Source organism: Cebus imitator, unplaced genomic scaffold (genome assembly GCF_001604975.1).
Source record: "Cebus imitator isolate Cc_AM_T3 unplaced genomic scaffold, Cebus_imitator-1.0 Scaffold89, whole genome shotgun sequence".
Classification (NCBI taxonomy): Eukaryota; Metazoa; Chordata; class Mammalia; order Primates; family Cebidae; genus Cebus; species Cebus imitator.
In genome coordinates, this window is record NW_016107404.1 from 4,133,585 (window position 1) to 4,149,332 (window position 15,748).

Consider the following 15,748-nt stretch of genomic DNA (forward strand, 5'->3'; position numbering starts at 1 on the left):
AACTACTGTCAACCTTCAAGATAGCCCTTCCCCAGTGCAGATCTATCTAAAGATCCTCTCCTTTCCAAATTTCCTTCCTCAACATTAGCTGATTCATTAAGCAGGTTACTACTATATGCATGGACATTATTATGAGGGCATTTGTAAATGTGTATAAAGCTAAAATTAATACTTGCAAGGTTGGTTTTACAAAGAAAATGTGGTTTTCATTGAGTTGTGGACCTTGAAAAATATTTCTTTTTAACACTTTTTGAAGATCCTGTATTACTTTTAGAATTTGACAGGTTAAAAAAAAAAAAAAAACTACTTAAAGAAGCATGCTGTTATTTTTAATGATTAGCCACTTCACATAAAGGTGATAACTATATTAAGAACAGAAGCATAATATACACCTCTGCAAATAATATAAAGTTGAATATTATTACTTAACAGACATAGATCAAAATTACCTTAATAAAAAATCTATTAAGGTTTCCAGATTACAAAAACATCTACTATGTACTTCGGCAGGTCAGGAAAAAAGAAGACATCATAATCTTTAGAGAAATAATATATCAATATCTGTATTATTAAAATAATTTAAAATTTGTACTCTTAACTTTTAGCTTATACCAAACAAAAAGTTATCCATGTGCGTATACATATTTTATATATACCTTTACATACATTTATTTTCTATGTATTTCATATATATTAATATATATATAATATATATTATATATATACAGTATATATATATTATATATATACTGTATATATATACACACACACATACACACACACACACACACACACACTTTTTTTTTTCTTTTTTTAAATAGAGTTTTGCTCTTGTTTCCCAGGTTGGAGTGCTGGTGCTATCTCAGCTCACTGCAACCTCTGCCTCCTGGGTTCAAGTGATTTTCCTATCTCAGCTTCATGAGTAGCTGGGATTGCAGGCACCCTCCAGTACACCCAGCTAATTTTTGGTATTTTTAGTAGAGATGGGGTTTCATCATGTTGGCGAAGCTAGTTTCAAACTGCTAACCTCAGGTGATCCACCTGCCTTGGCCACCCAAAGTGCTGGGATTATAGGCATTATATATATATATGTGTATATATATACACACACACACACACACATACATATATATGATATACAGAGATATATATATATGTACACACACATATATATATGATATACAGATATATATATATATATATATATATATTTAAATCTAAATAATATACTTGTCAAGGGGTTTTCATACTATAGTTTAGGCAGTACCTAAATATGTGAATAGGTAGCTTGTACAGTGAAGAAAGAGTACAAAGTATTTTGGAGAGGTCCATTTATGCACAACTCATAAATCAGCTCCTAAGGGTAGAAGTTCTGTTTAACAGGATGATGTCAGCTCTATTTCTGCCTCAGGCAGGGAATTCAGGATAAAATGTGGCACTGTGAAATTGTTTAAACCACTAATCCCACTGCTTTCATTTATAGAGATATGTGGGGAGTTACATGCTGTTTCACATAATAAGCTGTGGTCATACAGAAGAAAATGCAACTCCAAACACTGGGGAACTGGACATTGTATTTACATTCAAAATTATATTACTGTTATGAAGCAGTCCTCTGGTATAGGTAAATACCAACTAATATCTTATTAAGTAGTGTAGCATGAGTTTTACTAATATTACATTATTAACCCGAATATTGTGTTTTGTTTGCCCAAAGCTGGTCTAAATAAGCCTACAATAATGGAACATGTCTGTAGATAAGGAAGTTAAACTACTATATTTTTTACATTGTGCAAAAAACAAATCAAAAAGACGATTTTAAAATGGAATTCTGTTAGGGTTTCTGGCCATTTTTTCCTTCTAAAGACATAATCTAAAATCTAAAAAAAAAAATAGGAAACATGCAGAATTCTTTCTCATTTTTATTAAAAAATAGGATGAGTTTGGCACAATTTTTAAAGAAACATTTATGTTTTATGGGCTGAGAAGAGCTAGATAACATAGTGTTTTGAAGTACCTGTATTTGGTTTTCATTTTATAACTATCTTTATCATTTACTGGGTATGAGTTTGAGTCATGATTTTACCAACTAATTTTGATGGTTGTATATCATTTTTCCAGCAGAGTTTGATATAATCCAGAAAACACACTTGCCTTTGTCCTTCATAGCCTATTGTGTGGCTGCCAGTTTTATAACAATTTTTGAGCTATCTTTTTAAGTTCTCAAAATTTCTATCAATGAAAAAATGATGATAGCTAACATTAATTGAGCATATTGTGCCTAACAATAGTATTTGTGTTTTTCAGATATCGTCACATTAGCCTTCACAATCAAACGACAAAGTAGGTATCATTATTCTATTTCATGTATCATAAAACTGAAAAGACTAGCAATGGTGAGGCTGGCATTCTAAAATGGGCCACCTGCATGGCCTCTACCCTTGCACTGGGGTACGTTTATGTTCCTACTTTTCGGCAACGTACATTTTCTTTCAGTAGTGCAAAGATAGCACTAATGTGCATTCCCTGCATTGCTCCATTCATTTATCATTTTCAATGATTGATGAATCGCTTTCAACAGCTACCAACACTTCCATCAGTCCACCAACTAAATGCAATGGGTGCTTTACCTTACCAATGTATAACCTCCATCTAGTGGTAAATATGTAATAATGATGGGTTACACAGTGATGAATGTTATCCAAGTGCTTCCTAAAAAAAAACTGGACAGACAAGTCCTACTGAGGAAATTAAAAACTCAGATACAAACAGGACCAATTCCACTGTAAATAATAGAGGGAAATAATGAGTTATGTGTATAGTATTATTTTGAAGTAATGTCATATTTTGAAGACTTGCAATACGAGTTTTTTAATGCCTTCTGTTTGTACAGAGTCTGCATTATATTTATATAAAACTCATAGTTAAAAGATTTCCACATACATTTCTTTTTTTAATTGTACTTTAGGTTCTAGGGTACATATGCAGATCATGCAAGACTGTTGGATAGGTACATACTTGGCAAGGTGGTTTGCTGCCTTCATCCCCCCATCACCTACATCTGGTATTTCTTCCCTCATTATCCCTCCCCACGCTCCTCACCTTTTTCTGTCCTTCCCCTATCCCCCACAACTGACTGCAATGTATGATGTTCCCCTCCGTGTCTACGTGTACAATTCTGTTTTGCTTCCTGTGGCCTTGTAGTATAGTTTGAAGTCAGGCAGCGTGATGCCTCCAGTTTTGTTCTTTTTGCTTAGGATTGTCTTGGCTATGTGGGTTCTCTTTTAGTTCCATATGAAGTTTGAAGTGCTTTTTTCCAGTTCTGTGCAGAAGGTCATTGGTAGCTTGATGGGGATAGCATTGAATCTATAAATTACTTCAGTTATAAATATGTTAGATGGTGTTAGTGTTGCAACAAAAAGAAATCATTATTATAAAGGATAAAAAAGAAAATATGTAGACAACATTTAAAGAGAGTAAACACCAACTGGAGAAGTAATGAAGCTTCCATGGACAAATGTTAGCTTGGACTCTTGCTTCTGTTTTGATTGTGGGCATTATCTACATTTTTACCTATTTGGTTTTATGTTCCCCTCTTTGAGCTATTTCCTGTAAGCACCATTCCTCTTCTTACTCATTAAACTTCATGGCATCTAGGTTTGACATTCACCTGCAGATCTTATTAATAGCTTTGAGCTGTTTCAAAATCCATTCCCCTAATCAATTCCAACACATGGAATCTATTAACGTATGCAAACATATGTGTATTAACAGGGATAGTTGCTAGATTTATGCCACTTTTTAAAGTAACTTTCCATATCTATTAGCATAATTGATTATATGATGTCCCCATAGTTGGATCATTTATGTATATCATGATTTCCAAGTACAAATCTTACTTGGTCATGGTATATTGCTCTTTTTAAACATACAACTGAGTTTCATTGTCAACATTATTTTTTAAATTTTTGCATTCATAATTGGGAAGTGGGTCTCTGGTTACCGTGTGAGTACTACATCTGTTAGGTTAAAAATTACATTTTTGCTTTATTTTTAAAACCAGTTAGTGAATTTCCTTGTTATTTTTTCTGTTCTTGTGATAGGTAATGAACCTAAAAATTACTTGTTTTATTATAACTCTTTTTTCTTTCTTTCTTTTTTTGGTAAGTTTCTAAAAAGTCATTGATAAAACTGCTAAAGATGGGCATGCAAGGTAAAACTTTAAAACTCAGTTTCTTCACTGTTTTCAATATAGTCCAGGTTTTTCTTCCATATTAATTTAGTATCAATAATGTTTACTTTCATACAGATTATTTCATAAAAAATTTAAGTTTATATATATTCTAGTTCTGTATATATGTTACTAACTCCTAAGTTGCTAAGGGTTATGTTACTGTTTCCTCACTTAATATATTTTCAGTAGTTTTCCAGGATATCTAATGTATTGTAGCTCCTTCATTATTTTTCCTCTTGAGGACAGAAAACTTCTGAATTTACATATATATGTGCATGTACAGATGTATATTATTTATATGTATATACATATATAATTTATATATACGTATTTATATATAAGTTCAGAAGTTTTCAGATATATAACATACATACATAAATATGCCTCCTCTTTCTAGTCTAATTTATTTCTAATTTTCTTTGATTTATTCTTTTGCTTTTTATATTTGATTTTTTAAAAATTTTGAATTCATACTTCATTTATTTTCTTTTTTTCTTATTTAATAATAAAAAATTTAAAGCTATGAATTTTACTATGAATACAGCTTTGGATACATCTCATAAATTTGGTAAGTGTAGTTGTAACTTTTTACCAACTATATAATGAAAGTTTATAGTTACTCTTTGACTCTATTCATTTATATGTATCTTAATAATTTATGACTCATCTCATTATTGGTTATTAATTTCATATTACTTCCTTTTATCATTGAATCTTGGTCATAAATTATGGTTTATATCACTTATACTATGAGGAATTTATGCTAGATTTTGGGTAAATAATTTATGCCTTTTTGAAAATTAAACCATAAATGATCTCAAAAAATTTATATTGTCTCCTTGTACAGAGTTAAATATATACTGTTAATTATACTTAATATCATATTAATTCTTCTAATTCCACTATAATTTTGTTTACTTGATAGAGTAAAAGTTGAGAGAGATACCTTGAAGTCTTTGATTCTGATGATTATATTTTTTTTACTATCACGTGTTTCATGAGATTTTTTGTTTTATATATTTTGACATCATATTAGCTGGATTCTCTAGAGTTAGTTATTCCCTCAGTTTATTTTTTTAACCTGTCAATCTTCTTTTGCCTGATGTGAGTATTCTATGCCTGTTGTATTTATTATTTAGGCACTTCAGATGTCTGCTATGACAAGAGAAATAGGGCAAAGAAGATTGATTCGGGTCAGTCAAGGTGAACCACAATCATGTCAGGAATAATTGGCCCCCTCAAACAAAATCTGGAAATGTCATCACTGCAGAAAAGACAGTGTCTGACAGCATCAGCTGGCATTGTAGTCAGGAATGCATCCAGCTGGAAGTTAGAGAAAACATTCAAATAGAAGCAGATAAAATGAAAAATAAAGGAAATGTTAAAAGCAAAGAAAAGAAAAAAATAAAAAGTTTACATTTCTTGTATGAAGAGCACTGGAGGAAAGTAAATGTTAGTATATACTGTGTCCACCCTAGGCCTCTTCTGAGAAAGCAAGATCAACCACAGCCCAGAGGTGGACTCTGAAGACTACAATTGTATTCATTAAAGATTCAACTACTGATTAAAGTATCATATTTAAATCAAACTTACATTAGGTTTGATATTAAATTATAGATGAAGTATATCATGAGAGAGGAAATATATTATCTTAAACAATGAACTATTTTTTCTTACTGACCAAATTATATAAGCCAAGGCAAAAATCAAGTATTACAAATTTAAATTCCAGGAAACACAAATTTCAACAACTTTTAATACATCAACACTATCTATATGTGCAGGTATATTTTTTCATATTTATATTTTAATCAGTATGATTTGCATGCATTAAGGATTATAAAATATTTGTGGTCTATGATATAAACTCTTTCAGAATGTATCTCACCCCAAAGAAACCAAAATATAGCCTTTCTTCTGTTTCTAATAATCATTTTTCTTATTAATTCTACAAAAAGAACACTTGCTATTAAATATCTCTCATTTAAAAACACTTATGGTTATATTTATTTTCTCTTCTTACATTTGTCTCATGCACTGGAAAAAAGCAAACAGTATAGCAGCATTTTACTATAATTCTGCCATAAGAAAGTGCTAAATGTAAATTCATCTTATGAGTTAATAATGATATATCTCATCTCATATTAATTTCAGTAATTGAATGAGAAAACAGCAAGATCTATTAAAAGGACCATTGCTGGTCAAACACTAATGAGAAAATCTCTGAGTCACTGGCTGTCATGGTAACAGGGCATTATCAAAATCTGATTACTATGCCCAGTAGCTACATAAGCGATAGGCTATAGTTCTAATTGTGTTGTCTCTACTTGCAAGATGGGTTTTATGTTCCTAAGAGGTGAGAGGGTGGCAAGGCTCTGTTTAATTTATATACTGGATATGGAATACACTGCATATTCACAAATTAGGGTCAAACATCTAGTACTGAAGATAAATTATACTTTGGAAAGATTTTTGAAAAGTTAAAATTTAAAACAAACTTAGTTTACTCATCATTAACTTACAAATTTCTAAATTTAAACAAAAATTTTCTATCTAATTTTATAGGCATTCATAGCAAAGATAAAAGAAAAATGGTTTTAAAAAGGAGTTTAGTGAAAATATGAAAACAAATCAATAAGAAATCTTCCCAAGAACAAAATTTCCAAGCAGAATGGTTTATAAAAGCACCAAGAACTATGGATTACCAAAAGTAATCAGACCAGAGAGTTTTAGAAAGAGGCAGATCCAAGAAGAATGATGAGCAAAAAACAGGATTGGTGGCGGGAATGGGCCACAGGGAACTGTGGACAGAGCATTCCATCTGCCATGGCAATGTATCTGTGTGTGTCTTTCAGAATGTCCTCTCTTCTGTGCCCTTGATCTTTTAGGTACAAAAATTCAGTGAATTTCAAAAATTACTGGCCCCAGTGTTTTTAGAATTGCTTTGTTCTTTTTAATATCTTGAATGTCACTGAATTTTTTAAAAAATTGATCATTGTTCTCTGATCCTTTTTGGCACATAACTTAGTTCTAAAAGGAAAACTTCAAAGATTAACTAAGGTAAATTCTGGCATACATTATTGACTAGAAATCTCTGTGCCTTGTCAGGGTTTGTGAGCACAGGGAATGCTAATACTGCTTTTACTGAGAAGCTTATTACTCTGGTTAAAAGCATAAGCATGTGGATTAAGTTTTACATGTACCAAATATCAAAAACAATCAAGTCAATATAATGAAAACTCAAGGGGCATTTATCTATACACTTCAAAATTCAGTGGAGGGTGTGTTGTTGCAGAAAGAAAAACATCATCAAAGATGGCAGAGTGAGGAAAGAGAGAAAACAAGCAATTTGCTGGAGAGATTAGGCTATTTCTAGGGCTCCTGTGCACTGACCTGGGATGGAAGCAGCAGTCTGAAAGCCAGTCAGTGTGGCCAACTCCTGTGAGAAGCACGTTGGCTTTTGGAATGTCCAACACCTTCCAGAGTCTGTCTTCACCACAGGAGACTAGGATGTCTTTGTGGGGGTGCACGGAGACACTGCACAAGGAAAAAGAAGAAGAGTTATGGGGAGATAATAGCAAATGTTTTCAGAATGTGAATGAATGAAATGGCAGTGATTATCCAATTTTAGCAAGGCAGGATAGTTCTGATTACTGGCCCAAAAATAAGAGGAAGCACGTTCTACATCTTGGCTAAAGCTCTAACACTAACAGTTTTCTGATCTCCATCAATCTAATCAGCTTCACTGGATCTCAGATTCCTCATTTGCAAGATAAAGTGGTTGGTTTAGGTGACTGTGCATGTCTAATTCTGGTTTGAAAAGAGTAATTCTGGTTTTTCTTTCAGGGAAGAAAACTTATGCCTATGGTATTTTTATGTTGGGATATTTGGACCAGTGGTCATGGTTGTTATAGAACCTCAACATTTCTTTCAAACTACAGTATGTCTTAAATCAGCCATTATGCAGGAAAAGGTTATGAATCATAACCACATTATCATAGTTCTGTAATAAATACTATAAATGAAACATTAACTTCATGGCCCACTATCTACACAAAGTGAAGGAACTAAAATTCTATCCTAATATACCACTTAAATTGGCTTCAGTCAACTCACAGTACACAAATTACAGTAATGAATTCAAGATGGATAAGGCAATTCCCATTCTATAAAGGAATAGAGGTGAAATGAGAAAGAAGTATGTAAGATTAATGATTAACACATTAAGCACTATTATTTGAACCAGACTCTGATCACTGTGGCTATTTTAATACTGGAGCTAAACTATTTTAAAATCAAGTCTACAAGGTTAATGCTTGATATTTTATCTACGGTAATGCTTTAATCTTATTTACATAAAGTTTCATCTATGCCTTACAATGTAATAGGAACAGATGTGTCCAATGTTAAGCACCTATTAAAATTCCAACCTAAATATTAGTGACAAATTGTTCAGTTTCTCAATCTGGCCATCTAAACTCAAAGACATAATACACTTACTTGCCTATGTGGAGCGGTAAGACATATGATGATTTAAAAAATAGTAATCACATGTTCATTTTTCCCTTAGTCTATTCTATAAATGGCCTTGTTCTTTTCTTCTGCAATATGGATTTTAAGAAATACATTTCCCAAAGAAATCATGGCTCTAGTCCATACCAACATGGCTAACTCCAGGCTTATAGGAGAGCAAAACATTTCTCATTATTTATACCTTACATTAAGGCCATTAAACTCAAAAATTATAACTGAAAAATTATTTTTCAACTTAGACCTACATGATTTTGGGAATCTACTGGCTTCAGCATTAGCAGCATTCAGGTCAAAGCCATGTAGCCACTATAGGCACGGCCTTCTTTCTAGTGAAACATTGTTTCATTTTTCTCCAGCATTTTGCTGCTCAAAATAAACACAGTGGAAAGGAAATTATTCATTTTGCAATTCATCATAATGTTGGTTTGTGACTTTCAGAAGGCCAATTCAAGTAAAGAATTTATTACAGCTCCAACCGGATAGAAGATACATTTATAGAACTTAATTAGAAGAAAAATATGATGAGAGGTAAAAAATGTCAGATTAAAATGAATTCTGTATTCAAATGCACTCAAGAAGGCAAACCGAATCCTTGAAGCTACTGAGTATGATGTATGTTGGCTCACAGCTTTCCTGGCAGACACACGCACACTTGACCAGATGATAAATTACCCTCTTTAAGTGAAGATAACTAAAATCATTGATGTTTTTACTAACTTTGAAAGATAAGTTTCCAAAATGACTTTTGTGAGAGGAGCTATTTGTAGAAGTTAAGGAAAAATATAAATACAAACCCACTGATGGCTAATCAGTTTTGTAAGTACTTTTTTCTAACACTTCTCATCCCCTCCACTATGTGGCCTCCTCTGTGATACCTTAAACAACTTTTACTCCCATTCCACATGGATTGATTCTCCTAATCACACTCTGATTTCTCTGCTCATGTATTCCTTTCCTAACATTGGCATAGATACATACATACACACACGTGTGTATATATACATATGTCATTTACAGATACAGTCATATAGATTTTATATATATACATATATATAAAGTCATTTACAGACTTTATATATATATATATATATATACACATATATATATAAAGTCATTTACAGACATATATATATATATATATATATATATATATATATGTCTGTAAATGACTTTTGTGGATAATTCTACACACATTTCAGCCAGGCATAAAATGCTCTTTAGCTGAACAGAAATATTTTCAGTACATCTAGAAAGGAATTTAGTGCTTTCATAATAACACATTAACAAATACATGATTTTGAATTACTCATGGACTAAGTGCATCAGCAAATACTGGGACATAGTGATAAAGACCCCCAGTGAAGTATTCCAGATCTCAGTTCAAATCACTCCCGTGGGAGGGAAGCACAGTTAAAGGGCCATGGACCAGAAATACTTTCCCACATACAGAAGTTGTGTTATTCTCAACTCCATAATGCCACGTATCTATCATCATCATCATCGTCATTAACTAACGGTAATGATATTTAACACTGTTTGAAAATTTAATGTGCCCCATACCTGGTATTAAATGCTTAGTTCTCACAAGTGAAATGAAAGCTCCAAAGAGCAGGGATTTATGTCTGTATTGTTTGCTGTATACTCAACCCCAATAGTAGCTGACACATAGTAGCTATTCAATAAACATTCATTAAATACATAACTTAGTGACTGATGTTGGTACTATCAGTATTGTTATTTTATGCCATAGTAAACAGGGTTAGTAGAGATGCTATGTAAATTGCCCAAGCTTACATTTGGTAGTGAATGTAAGCCAGTTCTGAATCCAGGATGGCTTGGCTTTGAGGTTCACGATTTTAGCTAATCATACTTAGTATGGATCTTCAATCATTTATTATTTATATGTGTACTATAAACATCAATAATTCCTGTTGCAGAGTTTGGTTGTAACTACTACCATTCCCAGTAAATGCTTAAGTCATTTAGTCATTATTAAACCCTGGAGTAAAGAACCCATTTAGGAATTGTCAGTGTATTATATCAGGGCTGGGTACCACCAGACACAATAGTCTTAGAGGGGTTAGAAGACCCTGCTCTCAGCCAGGAGCGGTGGCTCCCGCCTGGAATCCCAGCATTTTGGGAGGTCGAGGCAGGTGGATCATGAGGTCAGGAGTTCGAGACCAGCCTGCCCAACATGGTGAAACCCCTTCTCTACTAAAAATACAAACATTAGCTGGGCGTGGTGGTAGGCACCTGCAATCCCAGGTACTTGGGAGGCTGAGGCAGGAGAACTGCTTGAACCTGGGAGGTATAGGTTGTAGGGAGTGAGACTCTGTCTGGAAAAAAGAAAAAAAAAGAAGACGACGACCCTTCTCTTTACAGTTAATATGCTCTGGTACTGCCAGAGAAACCAAGGGAGGAGAGCCTCTCCGACAATCTATACACGATTTTGTGCAGATTTACTACATGTTGCACTTAACAAGATCTTTAATATGTTTTCTTATGCTAATAGTACAAGCCTGGTATTATACATCAAGTTGTCAGAGGGCACTGACTTCTTTTTTTATTTTTATTTTCATAGAGACCTCTAAAAGTAAATGTAGAACACTATTTAATAATCATTGATTCCATAGGGTTTTAATTCATTAAAAATTTACCCAGTTATACTTAGGCTTCAACTTTGACCATTCTGTTCATCTCTGAATCAATTTTTTGAAGAAGCCGAAGAATAGGAGTAACAACCAATACTTTAGAGAAGTCAGTTCCTCTTCCCAAAATTGCATACATTAACTCATTCCATGGCTATAATGCTGTCATATCTTGGAAATACTCCAGGCTTGGTTTTAGACAATCTCAATAAAGTAAATTTCACAATAAAGCAACTCATGCAAACTTCTTGGTTTCCCAGTACACATAAAAGTTATGTTTATCCTATACTATAGCATATTAAGTATATAAGAGCATTATTTCTAAAATGACAATGAAAATATACTTTATTGCTAAGAAATGCTAATGATGATCTTAGCATTCATCCAGTCATAATCTTTTTGCTGGCGTAGGGTCTTGCCTTGATGTTGATGGCTGCTGACCAATCACAGTTGTGGTTCCTGAAGGCCAAATGGTTGTGGCAATTGAAAATAAGACAACAATCAAGTTTGCCACATCAATGTACTATTTTTTTCAAAAAGATTTCTCTGTAGCATGTGATGCCGTTTGATAGTATTTTACCCACACTGAAACTTCTTTCAAAATTGGAGTCAACCCTCACAAATATCTTCATCAAATATGTTTATGAAATATTTCAACTCCTTCATTGTTAGTTCAACAATGTTCTCAGCATCTTCACCAGGAGTAGATTCCATCCCAAAAAACTACTTTCTTTGCTCATCAATAAGAAGCAACTCTTAGTCCATTCAAGTTTTATCATAAAATTGCAGCAATTGAATCGTGTTTTCAGGTTGTACTTCTAATTCTAGTTCTCTTGCTCCTTCTATCACATCTGATGTGACTTCCTCCACTAAAGTTCTGAACCTCTCAAGGTTATCCATGAGGGTTGACATCGACTTATGTTGAACTTCTGTTAATGTTTATATTTTGATCTCTTCCTGTGAATCATGAAAGTCTCTTCCCCGAAGGTTTTCAGTTTACTTTGCCTAGATCTAACAGAGGAATCACTATCTATGGCAGGTATAGACTTACAAAATGTACTTTTTAAAAAATAAGAATTGGAAGTTGAAACTGACCCATGGGATGCAGAATTGATGTTGTGTTAGCAGGCATGAAAACATTTGTCTCCTTGTACATCTTCAGGACAGTCCTTGGATGACTACATGAATTGTCGATGAGAAATGTATTTTGTAAAGAATCTCTTTTTTTTTTCTAAACAGTAGGTCTCAAATGTGAGCTTAAAGAATTCATTAAATCATGCTGTAAACAGACGGCTGTCATCTAGGCTTTGTTGTTACATTTGTAGATCACAGACAGAATAGATTTAGCAAAATTTTTAAGATCCCAGGATTTTGAAAATGGTCAATGAGCATTGGCTTCAAAGCCCCTAACAAGAGAGTAAACCTGTCATGTGGAGTGTGGAAGCCAAGCACTGACTTCACCCCTCTAGCTGTAAAAGTTTTAAATAATGTATTCTTCCAATAAAGGGCTATTTAATCTATGCTACATTTTTTTTTTTTTATTTGAGACAGAGTCTCGCTCTGCCACCCAGGATGGAGTGCAGTGGAGTGATCTCAGCTCACTGCAACCTCTGCCTCCTGTGTTCAAGTGATTTTCTGGCTTCGGCCTCCTGAGTAGCTGGGATTACAGGGGCCCACCACCATGCCCAGCTAATTTTTGTATTTTTGGTTGAGACAGGGTTTCACCATGTTGGTCAGGCTGGTCTCAACTTCCTGACCTCAGGCGACCCACCTGCCTCAGCCTCCTAAAGTGCTGGGATTACAGGTGTGAGCCACTGCTCCCTATGGTGAAGATTGTTTTAGTTTAGCCACCTTCATTAATTATCTTAGCTAGATCTTCTGGATAACTTTATATGGCTTCTACTTCAGCACTTGCTGCTTCACCTGACACTTTTATGTTATGGAGATGGCTTGTTTCCTTAAACCTCATGAACCAAACCCTGCTAGCTTCAAACTTTTCTTTTGCAGCTTTCGCACTTACCCGACTTTGTGGAATTGAAGAGAGTTAGAGCCTTGCTCTAAATTTGGTTTGTCTTAAGGAAATGTTGTGGCTGGTTCCATCTTTCATATAGACCACCACAGCTTTCTTATGTCAGCCATGAGGCTGTTATGCTTTCTTATCATTCGTACGTTCAGAAGAGTAGACCTTTTTATCTCCTCTAAGAACTTTTATGTTGCATGCACAACTTGGCTGGCTGTTTATCTTAGGAGGCCCAGGTTTCAGCCTATCTCAGCTTTTAACATACCTTCCTTACTACACTTAATCACTTCTAGCATTTAATTTAAAGTGAGAGCCATGCAACTCTTCCTTCACTTGAACATGCAGAGACCACTGTAGGGTTACTAAGTGGCCTCATTTCAATACTGTTGTGTCTCAGGCAATAGGGAGGCCTGAGGAGGCGAAGACAGACAGGGAAATGGCAAACTGGTGGGAGAGTCAGAACATACACAACATTTAGTGATTAAGTTTGCAGTCTTATATGGGTGTGGTTCTTGGCATCCCCCCAAAATTAAAAGAGTAACATCAGAGATCACCAATAATACATGACCATAACAGATATAATAATAATGAAAAAGTTTGAAATAATGAAAGAATAATCTAAACATGACACAGATATAAGAAGTGAGCCCACACTGCTGGGAAAAAAAAATGGTGCTAATAAACTTGCTTCATGCAGGGTTGCCACCAACCCTCATGATGTGGTTTGGCTCTGTGTCCCCACCCAAATGTCACCTTAAATTTTAATAATCCCTACATGTCAAAGGTGGAAGTAGGTGGGGAAAATTGAATCACGGGGGTGGTTTCCCCCATGCTGTTCTGATAGTGAGTTATGATTAAGTTCTCATGAGACCTGACGGTTTTATAAGGGACTTCCCCTCTTCTCTCTGCTCTCATTCTCTCTCCTGCTGCCTGTGAAGAGGTGCCTTCTACCATAATTTTAAGTTTCTTGAGGCCTCCCCAGACATGTGGAACTGTGAATCAACTAGACCTTTTTCCTTTATAAATTACACAGTCTCGGATATGTCTTTACAGCAGCCTAAGAATGAACTAATACAGTAAATTGGTATACAAAGAGTGGGATGCCGCTGTAAAGACACCTGAAAAGTGAAAGCAACTTTGAAACTGGGTAACAGGCAAAGATTCGAACAGTTTGGAGGACTAAGAAGAAGACAGGAAGCTGTGGGAATGTTTGGAACTTCCTAGAGACGTGTCGAATGGTTTTGACTAAAATGCTGTTTTGGTATGAACAATTAAGTCCAGGCTTAGGTGGTCTCAGATTGAGATGAGGAACTTGTTGGGATCTGGAATAAATGTGACTCTTGCTATACTTTAGCAAAGACACTGACAGAATTTTATCCCTGCCCTAGAGATCTGTGGAACTTTGAATTTGGGAGATGATTTAGAGTATCTGGCAGAAGAAATTTCTAAGCCCCAAGCATTCAAGTTGTGACTTGGGTGCTCTTTAAAGCATTCAGTCAGTTTTAGGCACGCACAGAGATATAATTCGAAATTGGAACTTATGTTTAAAATGGAAGCAGAGCATAAAAAGCTCAGAAAATTTGCAGCCTGATGATGAGATAGAAAAGAAAAACTGATTTTTTCTGAGGAGAAATTCAAGTTGGCTGCAGAACTTTGCATAAGTAATGAGGAGCCAAATGTTAATCACCAAGATGATGGGGAAAATGTCTCCAGGCCATGTTAGAGGTCTTCATAGCAGCTCCTCCCATCACAGACCCAGGGGCCTAAGAGGAAAAAACGATTTCATGGGCCAGGCCCAAGGCCTTGCTGCTTTGCGCAGCCTTCATACTCTGCCCTGCATCCTGGCCATGACTAGCAGAGGCCAACATACAGCTCAGGCCTTTGCTTCAGAGGGTGCAAGCCCAAAACCTCGGCAGCTTACATGTGTTGAGCCTGTGGGGGGAGCAGAGTTAAGAACTGAGGTATGGGAACCTCTGCCTAGATTTCAGAAGATACATAGGTATGCCTGGATGTCCAAGCAGAGTTTGCTACAGGGGCATATTCCTCATGGAGAACCTCTGCTAGGGCAGTGTGGAAGGGAAATGTGGGTTTTGAGCCCCCAGAAAGATTCCCCACTGGGGCACTGCCTAGTGGAGCTTTGAGAAGGCCACTGTTCTTCAGACTACAGAATAGGTCTAATGACAGCTGGCACTGTGCACCTGGAAAAGCTGCAGACAATGCCCATGAAAACAGCTGGGAGGGGGCTGTACCCTGCAAAGCCACAGGGATGGAGCTGCCCAAGGTTATGGGAGTCCACCTCTTGCATCAGTGTGA

The 15,748-nt window shown here is 35.1% G+C and overlaps 1 protein-coding gene across 1 annotated transcript in view; it reads right to left on the reverse strand.

Moving 5' to 3' along the window:
- Window positions 1-15,748, reverse strand: part of SPAG16 (sperm associated antigen 16) — a 1,101,632-nt gene that overhangs the window by 541,921 nt on the left and 543,963 nt on the right. The window contains exon 11 of the mRNA XM_017534985.2: window positions 7,628-7,771. Within this exon, the coding sequence (XP_017390474.2) occupies window positions 7,628-7,771 (144 nt within the window). The remainder of the gene's footprint in view (window positions 1-7,627; window positions 7,772-15,748) is intronic.